Source organism: Perca fluviatilis, chromosome 16 (assembly GCF_010015445.1).
Source record: "Perca fluviatilis chromosome 16, GENO_Pfluv_1.0, whole genome shotgun sequence".
NCBI lineage: Eukaryota > Metazoa > Chordata > Actinopteri > Perciformes > Percidae > Perca > Perca fluviatilis.
In genome coordinates this window covers 13101276-13116990 of record NC_053127.1, presented here as the reverse complement: position 1 = coordinate 13116990, position 15715 = coordinate 13101276, and the positions used below count along the sequence as shown (strand labels likewise).

The 15715-nt window shown below is 40.2% G+C and overlaps 2 protein-coding genes across 3 annotated transcripts in view; one reads left to right on the top strand and one right to left on the bottom strand.

The window, feature by feature from the left end:
* Positions 1-86: 86 nt before the first annotated feature.
* On the bottom strand, positions 87-2108 carry cdkn2aipnl (CDKN2A interacting protein N-terminal like). The gene is made up of 3 exons (XM_039777710.1): positions 1849-2108; positions 596-701; positions 87-515 (listed from the first exon to the last, which is right to left on the bottom strand). Exons 1-3 carry the CDS (start codon positions 2058-2060, stop codon positions 507-509), a joined length of 327 nt encoding a protein of 108 aa, XP_039633644.1. The 5' UTR covers positions 2061-2108; the 3' UTR covers positions 87-506.
* A 10497-nt stretch (positions 2109-12605) lies between these two features.
* jade2 (jade family PHD finger 2) overlaps positions 12606-15715 on the top strand; it is a 178385-nt gene continuing 175275 nt past the window's right edge. Inside the window, exon 1 of one of the 2 annotated variants that reach the window (XM_039778483.1) lies at positions 12606-13519. In XM_039778483.1, coding sequence (XP_039634417.1) covers positions 13426-13519 — 94 coding nt within the window. In that variant the 5' untranslated portion in view covers positions 12606-13425. The remainder of the gene's footprint in view (positions 13520-15715) is intronic. The other variant, XM_039778481.1, reaches the window with a different exon arrangement.

Below are 15715 nucleotides of genomic sequence, written 5' to 3'. Positions count from 1 at the left end.
GTTGTTTGATTACTCACAGAAAGCCTAACCGCACAAAACCACTATGATCTGTCTTGGAAAAATGCAACAAAAAAAATACAATCCCATGAGAAGAAAGGATGTTATTTATTTTGCTAAACACATAATGACAAGATTATGTGTCATCTTTCATCTAAAATTTATTTAAAAAAACAATACCAAAAACAATGAGTACGCTTTTTAAAAGAAAGTGTAAAAATGGATGAGCAGTGAAGCTCCCACACTGTCAAAAACATCTTAGTTGTGTCTATACAATTAAATGCAGAATAACAATATCTCTGCTTTTGTTGAAAAAAAAAAAAAAAAAAAAAAGATTGTTGATGTTTACACTCTGATCACATCAGTTACCATCATAGTGTTACAATCCTACAGTGTAAGTGGCCAGACTTCTTAAAATCGCAGCCTGTATACATGTACGTAACAGCTGAGTCCCATCAGTCTTCAGGCTTGATCAGACGCGACCAGAAGGGATAATGCGACTGAGCCGGTCATCGACCCTGTGATGGAAAAGAGAGGCATGAATGAAGGATTTTTCCTGTCAACAAATCTCTGTGTGCGTGTGTGTCCACAAACGTACCTGTTGCTTCTTCATAATCTCATCTCTTGTCTTGAAGACCGGTGCGTCCTCCACCACGACGCCTTCAGCCATTTCCTTCACTTTCTCCAGGAGCTCTGTGCTATACCTGCCATTAGTGGAAGGAAATGTTAATATTATCACCCTCAACGATTCAGCATCATTAATTCATCTGTGGTTCAAGTTGTTTCTGAAGTGATAACAGTGGACTGAAAAACAAGGGAGACTATTGCTGATAGATTGATGAACAGAGAATTAGAAGATTATAATTTTGGTTACTGATAAATAATCATTATGAATAATGTTTGCTTTTATTATGCATTTATGAAAATCGGCCTCATAGATCTTCGATTGGTCGGGCTATAATACAACGATTGAGAAAGCTATTGCAGGCCTGTGCAGCCTTAAATCAAACTGCACTGTGATGCTCTTTGATGCTAAATTGTGTTTTTTTTGTGTGGCTTTTTTTCACAGTTTGTTTTTGCTTTTTCCAACGTTTTAAATTGTTAAATTTTTGTTATACACATTTTCAGCGCTTATTTCTACGTCCCATATTTTCTGATATAAAACAAAAATTGAAAACGGGTCAATTTGACCCGAAGTCAACACAAGGGTTAATATGGTCAATAAGTCTGTCTATAACTCAAATATCACTAGTGGAATCACAAATCCAACCATCAACTAATAACGTTACTTCCACTGGCCGTAGACAACTTGTGTCATAGCATGATCCTTTTTTTTTTTTTTTGTTGGTCAAAGAAAAAAAAAAAGGAGACATAGTCATCTTTATCATCTGCTGTTTGATTTGAGAAAATTGCAACTTCAGTTCGGCGCCCGTTAGTTTGTCGTTTTCAGTTCAGGACAAAGGGGGCAGCTGTGAGCCCATTATGAGCTGGCAACGAGACGAAGAAGACCGTGAACCCAAAACATACAACACACAAAAAAGGTTTTTCGTGACTTATCAGAAGTTATGTCAAACAATGGGTTTAACTTTTGGAAGAGAATGGGGCTTCAATTGTAACTGACGAGTTTGGCAAATATATTTAAGGTGAACATAAACGGCTCTACTTAAGTTAAGTGTTTAACCGCTAACGTTAATCTCTACAAGCTAAATTACGGGTTAAGGGAGTCTTAACGGCTGTGGAGCGGTTTTAATCTCGTCCAGCTCCGGAAAGAAATCGACACAAAGAGCTGTCCGATAAGGGCGCATTTGTACTACACCGTAGCGGTCGTGAGAGCACGTTGTGTTTACGTACCGACAGCCGAGGAAGACGTTGTTAGCCCAGACCATGGACAGGGAGATCAGGTGGTCCAGATGCGGGTCCTCAAAGTCGCTTATGTTCCGTAGGATGAACTCCCTCCTGGCCTGCCAGTGTTTTTCACTCTCCCAGTAACCTCGAAATGTTTCTACCTGGTCCGCCAAAGCTCTGTTTTGCTGAATAAAATCCTCCACGTCCAGGTTAGCCATCTTGCTTTTTCCTTGACGAGTCAACAAAGGCAACTTCCTGTCTGCGAAGGGATGGTCCCGGAAAGTGTTTTTCCATCTTAACGTGTTTATAACAGCGCCACACAGCGGTAGAGTTTAGAGCTGCAACTGACCTGAAATCCCCTCTTGCACAGGGGCTTGTTATTGGTTATTGGTTGTAGTCATTTAGATTAAACCAATTATAGGTGCGACATGCTAATTCATCAAATTAAGACATAAAACAAATAACATAAAATAAATAACAGACCATTGGCAGTAATCACAAAGTGGAGCTGGAAAGGCAAAAGCCTATCCACCCCCTCCAACCCCAAAATACAATAGGTTATTTTCATCATATGGGGATATCCCATGGAAAATTTGAAGTTATTGTAACAAGAAAATTAGCGTATCTTAATTTGTATGATGCTGAAATGTGATATGTACTTTTTGACATTAGCTGTGACCATGGCAGGCCTTGCTCTAGTGTTTTATATATATATATATATATATATAGTTTTATAAACAATTCTGCAAATACTACATCATATGTTATGATAAAGAGTTTCATCACTTTAATAGGTCATAGACTGGCAGCCTCCAACTATAAAAGGCTTTTGATGGAAATTAGCTTTAAGATGAACTTGAAAAAAAAATTTTAAAAAGAAAAGGTATAAATGAATAAAATTCTTTTGTAAGATACCATAAAATATGTTAAGGTAATACCTTGAGTTGGTAGTGCTAGAGCTGCTTTAAAGAAGAAATGATGTGTTAGGAGTGCACATTATCACATCTCACAGTATGCCTTTTTCACAGCAGACATTTTGACTTTGAAACTAAGGCCGGCCACACACTGGCTGCGTGGCGTGAGCGTGGCGTTTCTGTTGCGTGTCAGTTGCGTGGCGGCTATGTGGCGTTTTCTATGAAACGTGTCTGACGTGGCGCTGCTGCTGCTAGCCTTGTCTGTACACATTGATTTACTGCACTCAAGCAGTAGTATACTTCATGTTAAACATATAAATATATACAGATTTTTTTAAATTACATTTATATCTGCATTTATGTCAAAACCTAGAGACTTTCAAACATCAACATGTCATTTATTAATATGTATTTGTGTCAAAATGACATATAAACATCTTTTCCTGTTCTATTTTGTCTGGAAACGCTTCCAACAGGCTTGCGTGTCACGTGAAAAATAGGCGTCGGTCCTATTTCTAGCATGCACGCGTTTTTGGCGGTTTTGAGACGTGCATGTCACGCAGGCAGTGTGCAAGCTCTAACCTGTTAACATGGGAGTCGAAATAAAAACGGACACACCACACAGCTGACACGCTCACGCCACGCACCCAGTGTGAAGTCGGCCAATACTTTTAACACTGGCTCTTTCCCACTTAAGTGTCCAGTGAGCCAGACCAGTGAGTGAGTGTGCGCATAGACCCTGGAAGAAGCTTACCGAAATGGAATACAGCCGCCCATCACTAATTACATCTGTGCTTTTTCTGCTATGATATGTCAAAATGTCTGCTGTGAAAAAGGCCTATTTGGATGTTGTAGTCTATTAAAATTGAAGCAGTGGCCCCTCATTGCCATCGGCTAACTGCAGACTGTAGGTGAACTAACACAGCTTTAGGCTTCTGAGGCTTCTTCCTTCCCTCCTCCAGCTTGATCTTTCTGTGTCTTGCTTTGCCAGAAAATATAAAATTCAGGTAGTGTGGTTTTGAAATGTCTGCAGCACACACACACACACATACACACACTTTCATTTTGTGCCTCCTTCTTCTCACTTGAGCGACATATCTCTCTTTCTCTGCACTTGACCAGTCTGCCAGAAAGATGATCAGAGAGAAACACTGGACTTTTAACCTCCAGCCTTTGTAAAGAGGCTTATGAACAGTCATTCAGACTCACAGATATGCACAAACACACACACACACACACACACACACACAGCCTCCTTTCATTTTGGCTACACAGATATGTGAACAAACCCCTGCGAGATTCTCCATCTTCTAACTCTTACTCACACACGCACACACACAGCAGAGGGGGATTTGGGGCTTGTTTTGACATGAAGTCATTGATATGCAGAGGGATTCCAGAGGAAAGCAAGCCAACATGAAGTCAGACAGATAGACATACAGACCAGCTCACTGCTCTGTCGCTGGTTTTGTTTCCACAGCACAGTAAAAACCAATTTAACTGTAACTTATATCAAAATGTCTTGAGACCGTCATTGTAACAGCCATAACATTTAGGAGGAATAGAATAAAGGGCTTGGCCTTTATGATTTGCTGTGAATGAATTATGTAAATATTAACAAAAACAATGTTGACAAGTCCCGTTACCTGTTAGCTTTATATTCTGCATGGGAAATAAATAATCAAGAAGCGAGGGTCTTAAAGCGCCCATATTATGCTCATTTTCAGGTTCATAACTGTATTTTAAGATTGTACCAGAATAGGTTTACATGGTTTAATTTTCAAAAAGCACCATATTTTTGTTGTACTGCACAGCTCTCTCTCACTGCTGCAGATCCTCTTTTCACCTGGTTTCTGTTTTAGCTACAGAGTGAGACCTCTTTTCATCTTCTTCTTCTGTACTATCTTTGATTGCACTCGCACATGCTCAGTAGTTCAGATGTAGATCATGTCAGCTAGCTAACTCTAGAGACAGTAAAAGAAAGCCTGTTTCTCCAACTTCAGTCAGTTACAAGGCAGGATTAGCTGGGAGACTTCTAAATGAGGGCACACATGTAAGTAGTTCTTTTGTAGATTATGGTGAACTTGTGTGTGTTGTAGCAGTGCTTTGCTATTGAGAACGACGTAGCATGCTAGCGTTAGCATTAGCGTTAGCATTAGCGTTAGCATTAGCGTTAGCATGCTAACGAGCTAACGGTTGTGGTTAGCCAGCCCATTTCGGACTGTGACGTCACAGTCCGAGGCCGATTTTGAACAGCTCACTAGGAGACTGAAGGCAGGACACATTCAGAAACTGTATCTCACTCAAAACAGCATGGATGGATTTTTTTCAAAGTTTGTATGTGTGTGGAAGCACCAGAGACACAAAAGAACACCCCAAATCCCAGAAAAAGTGTTTTTTTCATAATATGGGCACTTTAAAGAATTATTTATATTGTAAACCAGCAGAATGGAACACATGCACACGATTGAGAAGATGGTCATTATTAAAATATGAAAATTAACCTTATGACTTTCTTTTAAAAAGGTTGTTTACTGTTTAATAGGTATGCAAATGGTTAAATTACACACACACACACACACACACACACACACACACACACACAACCACACACACACACACACACACACACACACACACACACACACACACACACACACACACACACACACAGTGCATAAGTAACCTCCTAAAATGGATTATGTCAACACATTTGGTTTAAAAGAAAAGAACAAACTTGCAAACAGAGCTTCTTTTCATGAAATCTCACCTGAAAGCACTTTCAAAGCAGTTGTAAAGGAACAGTGAAGCCGCAGCCAAAGATAAACTGAGCAAGTTGGAACAACAGTCGAACATGCAGAGATGAAATAATGTCTGTACAGATCCAGACAGGAGTTTCTTTAATGTGCAACCTGACGAGAACATTGATGAGAGCTGATAAAAGAACGGTCTCACCTTTAGAAACACACTGCATTCATTCTCCACATGTAAAGGCCAAAACACCAAGCAGCGGGCCAGGATTAGATTAGTTTGTTATGCATTTATGACCTTCTTGCTGTAGATTTAAGCATCTAAGCATTCATTTTAACTCACTTTAAAAAGTTACATGTTGCTCACACACAAAAGAAACCATTTCAGCGTTGTCAGGTATGTTTAGGTTAACAACAAATTCTAATTTCAACATTTGAGCAACCAAAAAAAACCCAGAGAGAACTTTATTTATATTTGACAAAAAGCACTTTATGATGAATCAGTCAGACTATAGCAATACGTGTTTCTGTGGGCTTTAGCAAAAACTAATTTGTTGAAAAAATGCTGTTGGGTTTTTAACTTAGTCCACTCTTAAACTTCTCCCGCATACTTCTGCTCCATCCTGTTTTCCATGGAGCTCTGAACATTGTAATTCTATTTTCATGCAGTGTCAGTTTACTGTAAGTGGTTACAAAACTTCTTCCCAGCAGGCCAAACTCTCCTGATGCTCTGAATCAAGTGTTTTGCTAACACACCGCAGAGATGAGAGATATTAACAAACCCAATTGACCCAGGAACATGATTCTGTCTGAATCTTCCCTCTTGCACCCTGGACTTGTATTGACTCGGTGTACTAAAACAACATTATATTCTCACATGTTAGGTGCACATATATGCACATATGTACACAAATGAGCACACATTAATTTATTAACCTTTAGTTTACTTAATCATCCTTAACACTAAATCCCAGCTCTAAACTAATTTCTGTAAGAAGAAATCTCTTCTTGCACATTTTTTTCAGTCCAAGAAAGACAAGAAGACACACAAGTAAGCACACATAAAAACACACTTTCACCTCCTCTCAAATTCCCTCAGAAAAACCACCGGTGGCACTCCTGAGTATGTTATATTTTGGGCAGCTTCCAAGTCATACAAGTCGCCGCTTTATTGAGTGAACTAACCCATTAAGTTTATGGCCGCGCTCTCCCCTCTCTCACTCAGCCTGAAATATACACTGATGCTGAAATAATACACTGCGTTCCAGCCAGCGCTGGCAGACCGCGTTCTTGATGAGTCACCTAATGTACGCTTACTCAGGAGAAAACTATAATTGGGAAACACACAGACAACAGGTAGCCCTTTCAGCTGGAGTCCTGGGGGAGGGCCAGCGAGGAAAGGATCAACCCACTCTGTAAAGTGTCTGTGGATATCAAGGTTACTGCGAGGAGAATGGGGTTGTTATATATTAGATCACGGTAAACCTTTCAGGGGTGTAGAACATAATGAGATGTGTGTATATCGGGAAATGGCAGAGTGTAATTCACTGAGTGCAGAGACTTTTAATGAACTCCTTCGAAGCTGACTCAGACTGATGAACAGTTAACTATAACTGTAACTATATAAAATGTCTATGCTACAACTCAGGGTGGTTCTGTTTTCTAGTAATTTTACAATTTTTCCAAAAGTAGTTCTACCACTAACTCAAAGTTAGTCTTATTTAATGATTTTTCCTCTGTGCGCATTTTGAAAGGATGTTAAATGGTGTGCTTAGCCAGGTACCTTTGCTTATTGTTTTTTTCGTCTTAGTCCCAAGAAAAGCAACAGCATCAGTTGTTTCAGCAAATGCCCAAAAATGATGTTTACGTTCAAGTGACAAAGAGCTCTCTATAATGGCTGTAGGATTTATTTTTGTCTGTCTGGAGCAAAAACATTTTTTTAAATGCCACGATTGCTCCATAAGTATTTATTTGAACCCAAACCATGATATTTCCCTAATCAAGATGTGTTGGAATCATGCTCCTGCTGAGACAGAAATGGTATTTTTACTGTAACAAATAAAATACATTACATCATACTTCCTGTTCTGTACTTTCTATTCTTCCTGTTTACATTATTTCCTGTTCGCACCCACTCTAATAGCAGATGAATACAAATATTTTCCTCATTTTGAAACAAGCTGCTTCTTGACCTAATTGAATCTACAGTATACAAAATGAGCTAAGGTAGGCCACAACTTTAACTGTTAACACTAAAAATGTGCACGAGAGGAACACGAAATCTGACTGTTAAAGACATCTAATAGACCTGTGTTTTTAATGTATTTAGATGCCTTTTATGTTTTTCTCTTCAGTGGCTCTCTTCTTCCTTCTGTGAATGTTGGTTCAGTGTTCTGTGTAGAATTTCAGTGTCTAGAGACGGCTTGTTAAATGAAGGTAAAAAAAATAAACTTTCAAATCTAGACACAAGCTGTCTAAACCATTTCAGAAGTTATAGAAGACTAATTATTGTAATTTAGTAGGAAATAAAAACCATTGGCTGCAATGGCACAGCTCTCCTTGCCAGATCAATACCATCTATGTAAAGCCTAATGGTAAATTATGCTTACACCCTACATCTATTTTAGTTGTGAGTATTAGTATGAAATTAGCCACCTATGACGGACGGAGGAAGAGCATCTCTGAAACTTGTGGAAAAGGCATTGTAGTTTGCAGCAGGACTATCAGAATCAGGCTGCGCATGACATTGCATCGACTTTAGCTTCCCATAGAGCAGGGGTGCTTACATTCTTTAGGCCTGGGACCCAAGTGATAAATGTAGCCTGTCACCCTGGGACCCGGACTAATTAAAACTAGTGCTCTTGACATGTAGGGATGCAGGGATGCTGGAGCAGTAGGGCCTGTCAGCTATTTTAGGTCCTGAATCCTGACCTATTGTTTAAAAAATGAGGATATATACCCGTCTATTGGCCTAATTGAAGTTGACATGGATATTGTGGTCATGATACAGTGCATGCATCTTCTCAGTGCACCCACTCCACTGCGACACCATCACACAGCTGCCTCAAGACGAATACTTATTGAAGTCATTTCTGTATTCACATATTGATCTTATTTACTGGAATGGGTGGTTATGAAAATCAAATGTAGCCTACGTCATGGAAAAATAGTGTAATGTTGGCTGATGCTGTGTGAGTGCATGCGTGCGTGCTTGTTGTGAATATAACATATAATATAATAATAACAAAACCTATGGATAACAAAGGAAGAAAAATACGTAAATGTTTGGAACTAATTAACTTGACTGGAGTACTTCAAACCAAATAGACGTGAAGGGGATCACACATTTTGTATTTGTCCTTGTGCTTTTTGACACTACTACTGTCACTGTCTTTAAATCAAATATGAGATTTGAAAAGTCATACCTTATTAGCGAATAGACTAATTTTAACTGAATGGAAATTAAGAAGCCCCCCTTGTCATGCACGCTGGTTGGCGGATGTCCTTTTATTTCCTTCAATTAGAACAAATTAGATTTTCTACAAGGAGTTCTTCTCAAAACTTTTGGAAGGTATGGGGCCTATTTTTTCTATATTTTGTGTCAACGCGTCACGTTTTAAAGGAATACTCCACCGTTTGTTGAAATAGTGTCTCAGTGCAAGTAATTAGGTTGTTTTTTTGTCTTTTGTTGGCTCACTTTTACTCACAACATGCTAACCAGCAACATAGGATTCCATTCACTACGCTAAGCTAACTAGCGGCGGTGTAGCCGGTGTTGCACCGGACTAAAACAATGCATGCACAAAAAATGCTTTGGCCCACCTATCTACAGCTAGGGGAGACCGTGATAAGCCTTATTTCAACAAATGATGGCGTATCCCTTTAAAGTTTTGAGAATTTATCAAAGCAGTTGAGCTGGGGTTCGGTATTATAGAAACATAACTGAACTCATTCCTGCTATTGGATTTTAAACCTTAATAATAACGTCAATCTGGAGCGGAAACTAACAGCAGGCAGATTTAGCATGTCTGAAACTTTTATCGTTTTCACTTATTCTGGTCCAGATTTTACATCTTGACCGTCTCCTCTCTGGCTCAGTGGCTTTTGAAAACAGAGGTTAACAAATGCAAGATGTGATTCTCTGATAACCGCCATACAAATATCAGCATCTATTTTAGCTTAACTAATTCTGCACAAATGGCCAACTCTTCATATAGTAATAACTTTGAAAGGATTTGTTTAGTTTCTCTAACCACTTTGAGTGCACTTCTAGCAGGTGTTTAGTTCAGAGGTGTTGGATTTAACTGGTTTCAAATCATTCTTGAAATATGGTGGGCGAGGTGCAGATCTAACATTCGTAAACCGGGTGGGAAAACCGTTAGAAACACCTCCCAGTACAATGCAGTCCAGTTCAACACCACTGCAAACTACAACCACATACTTATAATATTAGTAATTAAAATATAGTCAAATGAATATCTCTTTGATAGGGTCAATCCAAAAAACAACATTCTTATCTTTGTAAAGGAGGTAGAATGTATAGCTGAGGTGCCGGATTGCATTAGATTTTACATTTTTGTAAGAAATGTACACTGAATGTAGTTATATCCTAACAAAACAAATTAAGTGAATATTAGTATCACAAAATTTAGGCTACAAGGCAGTGCATTGCTGTAAACAGCCAGAGAGAAACACAGTAACAATTGTCAAAGAAATTGTCATAGATAGTTACACTTATGACTGAGCACCACTGAAAATGTGTCCTGTCAAGATACAGAATCTTAAAAGGACATGTGGCTTAAAACTTGCTTTATATAGGTGACACACTATATACACTCTAAATAGGCTATGTTAAATGTTATAACTAACTGTAAATATTATAACTTTCTCTGACACAAATATAGCATTTTGATCTTAGGTGAAAATATGTGACCTATTTTACTTCTACAAATACAACCCCTTTCCCCCATGAACTGATAAAAATGAATGAATACTCTTCAACGATGGAAACTTTAACTTCAAATTTCAACAAGATTATTGGATATTTCTGGTATGTAGATGACATATTCACGTTTTCTAACTAATTTTGGTCGTACAGAACAAAAAAAGAATCCATAGGTTTTGCTTAAAGTTTTGCCAAGATTATATTATTCAAAGATATTACGTCAACATGTTGGCCAAATAAGGACCATACATTTTACACATAGAAAAATGGAAACCTCAGTACAGTGCAATGTAATCTAATACAACAATCTTGCAATAAATCCAAAGTATTAACTTTTGGTTGAGACTCACTCTTAGATGGTGTTGAGGCTATACCTTGTGATGGTATTGTCTTATAAATACAGTCCTATAGACCAGTAGCAACTGACTCATTAGTTTCTATACTTACTTAATTACTAATGTCTTCAAATGAATACATGTCGCACCTTTAACAACGTATCAATAACAATCAAATGCTCAATCAAATGCTAACAAAGGCTCTGCAGCTGTAAACCCTAAAAAAAACTACAACTACCTTTTGACCCAGATCTGGGTAGATATGCTTCCTAAATAAACAATGTGTGCATCTCATCATCAGACAGTTAATTGTATTACCTCACATTAGAAACGACCATGGAGAGGGTCACAGTCTGTTTCCTCAGGGGACGCTGCCTACCTTCGTTATGTGGAGGAGGAGGACGAGGAGGGGAGAACAAACTGTGGGATGCTGCTGTTGCATTTGAATGTGTGCCAGAGAAATCCCTCCTCTGTGTCCTTCACCACCTCATTTCACTTTGTGCTAGACAGCATCACACCCTGTTTTCCTCGTTCTCTCCCCCTCTCTCTACACTTTCTGAGTGACACCTGATACGCTCATATGAGCGTTTGTGCACCTGACATCCTTGCCTGTGTGCGTGTGGTTTTGTGCAAGTGTGGTCTGTGCGTTTGATAAAAGTAGAATTGTCCCATTTGTTCATCCAAATGACCTTAATTTTAGTCTGCCTCCTGGCTCTGCATCTATGTGTATTGACCAGACAATTTAGACACAAAAAAAGCTGAGCGAAGACGAATTACAACAGTTGAGATGATCTGCTGTCTGTCACTTTGGAGATGCAGTTAAAAGCTGCATATACTTAATGAGACAGGGGGAATTTCATGGGGAATGAAGACTGATTTGTTCATGAAAACTGCACTCTGCAAACGGATGACTAGAGAAAGTATGAGAAAATGTATTCCTGCTGGATAACAGGCAGAGGACAGTGATTTAGAGACAGTGGATGGTAGTAGATTACGGATTGATCAAACACCCTCCTCCCCTTTTAAATATAGATTTTAGAGAAAATGTGAAGGAAGGTACTTTACTTGCCAACTATTCCCTGTAGATCACTGTAAGCAAATCAATCACTGGTGGAGAGATATTATCACTTACAGTAAAGTGCAACTACAGGCCTTCGCTTAAACTGAAGTTCCAGCTGCCAATTATTTTGACAACAGTTATTGAAGATGGTGAGTTAGGCATCACCTTTAAAAATAGGTGAAGGGATAGAGATTCAATTTGAAAAAGGGTTATGAATTGCAAGTTGTGGATGAGTTTGAATTCTAACATAATTCTTCCTACATAAAGGAGTCCACCTGTCAAAGCTGACATGAGATATTCTTTTTAGGTGATTTTAAGTAGAAAAGATCCTTTTTCAGAAATCAGAGTAGTTAGCCCCACCTTGTGAAAACTTGTAGCCTACAATTTGCAGATATTTCTCAAATGTTTATTTGTGCAATTACTATAGGGGCTGAAATAAATATTCATTAAAGTTTAGAACATTCATCTTATAAAACGGATGTGCTGTGCATTGCATGATCGAGTCCTCCATTAGTAAATAAACCTATTCATTATTTTCAGAAACAAGTTTTCTTTTAAACTGGTGACTGTTTTGCCACGTAAAATAATAATAGGCTATAATCACTGGCACCGGATTCGGCTTTTTTATGTCCTATTTTAACGCTTTCCGCCACAAAGTAAGCAGTAGCCTGATAACTGACAGAGAATTGGCAGGTGAAGGCTCAATGCCCATCCTCTCCTCTCCGAGGCGCAGTAATCTAGCATTTCAGAGTAGGAAGTGCAGTTTGCGGTAACAGTGAATTGAAAGTACGCCATAAATATGGCGCCAAAAGAGTTTTCAAGCTGATGATAAGAGCTGATTTTTTCCTCTGTGTTGTCTTTTTTTTTTCTGGGGGTGGGGGGAGAGGTTGCAAGACAAGACCCGTCTGTGCATTTGTGCAGAGCAGTGTGTGCACGTACGCCGGGTAGACGAGTGGAAGCGAGGCAAGGCAGCAAGTGAAGAGCTCAATTATTTTTGAAGGAGGGACGTTGCGAAACTGGCTTGCAATCTTTTCTGACTCATCGTTTGGAAATAAAGAATCCTTTTTTTTTTTTTCTTCTTCTTCTTCTTTTTACTCCTCCTCTTGCTTCTCCGTCCCTTCCTCCTTGTAACGTTACCGCTGGCACCCGAGAGGAAAACATCGTCGGGTTTTGACACCACGTTTGGGCTGCTTTTGCAAAATGCGACATGCTTTCCTGTGAGCGGTATGTTGTGCGCACCTCGCAGCCTGCTAACCCGTGAACAGCAGCAGCAGGACCAGCGGCGGCACCACTGTGTTTGTTGTTGTTGACTTGTAAAGGCAGCAACAACTCAGTCTGGCAGACACTTTGGGATTTTATTTCGGATTTGGACTCGGTGGCCGGTCTTTGCAGAGCTGACGCGCTGTCAACACGCACCGTGAGGGGAAGGGAAGGGAAGGGAAGGGAGGGGAAGGGAAGGGACAGTCCTGTCACCCAACGTGGATTCTGATTCGGGGCTGTTTAGCAGCACTGCTAGTAGCCTGCCAGGGCACTGAGTGGGCAAACCGAACTACTGCTAAACCCTCCACAGTAAAACTACATGTGCCTGGCTCCCAATGATCTCCTAATCTCCGGGAATCGCCCGCCGTCCAGGACTGTGGACGTCTCTGCATCCGAAGCTGACTGCGATCAAGGTAAAAATAATTACCACTAATAAGCGGATGGAAATGATAAAATGTAAAAGTGGGAGTGTTGCAGGACCGCTAAAGTACACTTTGCTGCTCCTGCTGCTGCTGCTGCTGCAAGTGCTATCGGTGCTAGGCTAGCAGCAGGGCAGCAGCTCTGTATACGCACTTTTGCAGCGGGCTTGTCAGTCACAGTCAGCGGCAGGGACGCTGTAGCCTGAGCGGTGCATGTGGGTCAAGGAGAGGGGTAGGCTGACGTTATGTGTTTTTAACGTTATGTGTTGCAGTGAAGGGAAAGACAAATAATCCTTTGAAGCCAGAGCCCTGTGCAGGCAGGGAGATGAAATTAACCGGGTAAACTTGCCCATGTTGTAGAGTCTGCAAACGTAACGTGAACGCGCCCGGTGAATCAAGTGTGCGAGCGGGTAGTTGGAGAGTATCCAAGTGTGGTTATTTTTGCGCGTAATTGCGACAAATAGGGCCATTTGCAGCAGCGTAGCGAGGAATGTGAGTGGTGACTTGTAGGCGAACGTGAAGGCTGTAACACAAACACACACACATACATACACACACACACACACACACACACACACACACACACACACATATATATATATATATATATATATATATATATATATATATATATATATATATATATATATATATATATATATATAATATATAATATTCATAGACACATACAAGGGGATAGGATATGAGATGAAGTTGTGTGTGTACAGCAGCAGGTCTGGGTGCAAGGTGAAGGCACCAAACGTTCACAGTCCCTGGAGGTTTTGCAGGTTCCTTTTACTCCTCTGTAACAGGGAGGAAAGGAAACCAGGGGGAGCAGCACTGCTTTTAGGAAGGCTGAGCACGCAACCACACATACACACATCAAGGAATTAGAGCAACCCTCTCTGCCTCCTTCACCCTCTCCTCCTCCTCCTCCTCCTCCTGCTTCGTGCTGTGCAGATCTAGCTGGCTTTAGAAGAGGGGGGAGTGGCTGTTGTTTACCTCCTCAAAGTCAGAGCTGTATCTGTATCTGGTGGTTGGATGAGTGTTGCATCCTTAACCTGTAAAAAAATAACAACAACAAAACAAGGGCTTTACATGTGGATGCAGATGATGATGCTGGACGTCAGGTGTGAGCAGGATTAATAGGGTGTAAATCGGGCATTTGCCTCTGGTGTGATTTTTTTTTTTTTTTTTAATTTAATTTTATTTATTTTTTTCAGCAGCATGTTGTGGCCACCTACTCTTCATAATTTCCTGGAGAACCTCCTAAGGAATATTATGTCTGCCTATTAGTGCCGATAATGAACGGATGCAAGCAATTTATCCAGATTTAAAAAAAGAAAAGAAAAAAAGAATTTGATGGCTCACGTGAAGCTGAACTGGCTGTAGCCTTGAATCAATTAAACTGAAATCGTCTGGGGACTTGTTAAATGTTCCCAGTTGTGACAGCAGCCCCCCCTCTTCCCACCAACACACACACACACACACACACACACAATCAACAACTGTGCCTCTCGCTCACTCTAAACACATATTCAAGTACAGATGCACGAACCATGCTCTTCAAACTCAACACTCTTATACACACACACACACACACACACACACACACACACACACACACACACACACACACACACACACACACACACACACAACCCTCCTCCTCCTGCTGGGTATGAAACCGGAGATGAGTCATGGTGTGTGGGGGCATAACAACCCTCTCTCTATCCCTCTATTCCCCTTCTGTGTCTTTCATATCTTTCCTGATGCAGTGCTATCTTGTTTTCACTCATTCTCTCTCCCTCTCTTTCTCTTTCTCCCCCCTCCCCTCCGTCCCTTGAGGCTCGCCTCTCTCGCCTAGAGACAGTGGTTGTTTACAAGGCAAGTAAACATGGATGAGAGCTGTTTTCATTTTGCTTCCGTTTTTTTTTTTTTTCGACAGCCCTCCTGCCAGCCAATCATCCATGTTTGAATCCCTCATTCCCTATCCATCCCTTCACTTTTTATCCTTCTGTCCTTCCTTCTTTTCCATCCTTTGATCCATCCATCACTCCATCTTTTTCCTCCTCATCTTCTCATCATCTCTCGAACAAGCTTTTACTGTAATTTCTCTCATCATCTGACTTAGGAGCCAGGAGAAGTGTGTGTGTGTGTGTGTGTGTGTGTGTGTGTGTGTGTGTGTGT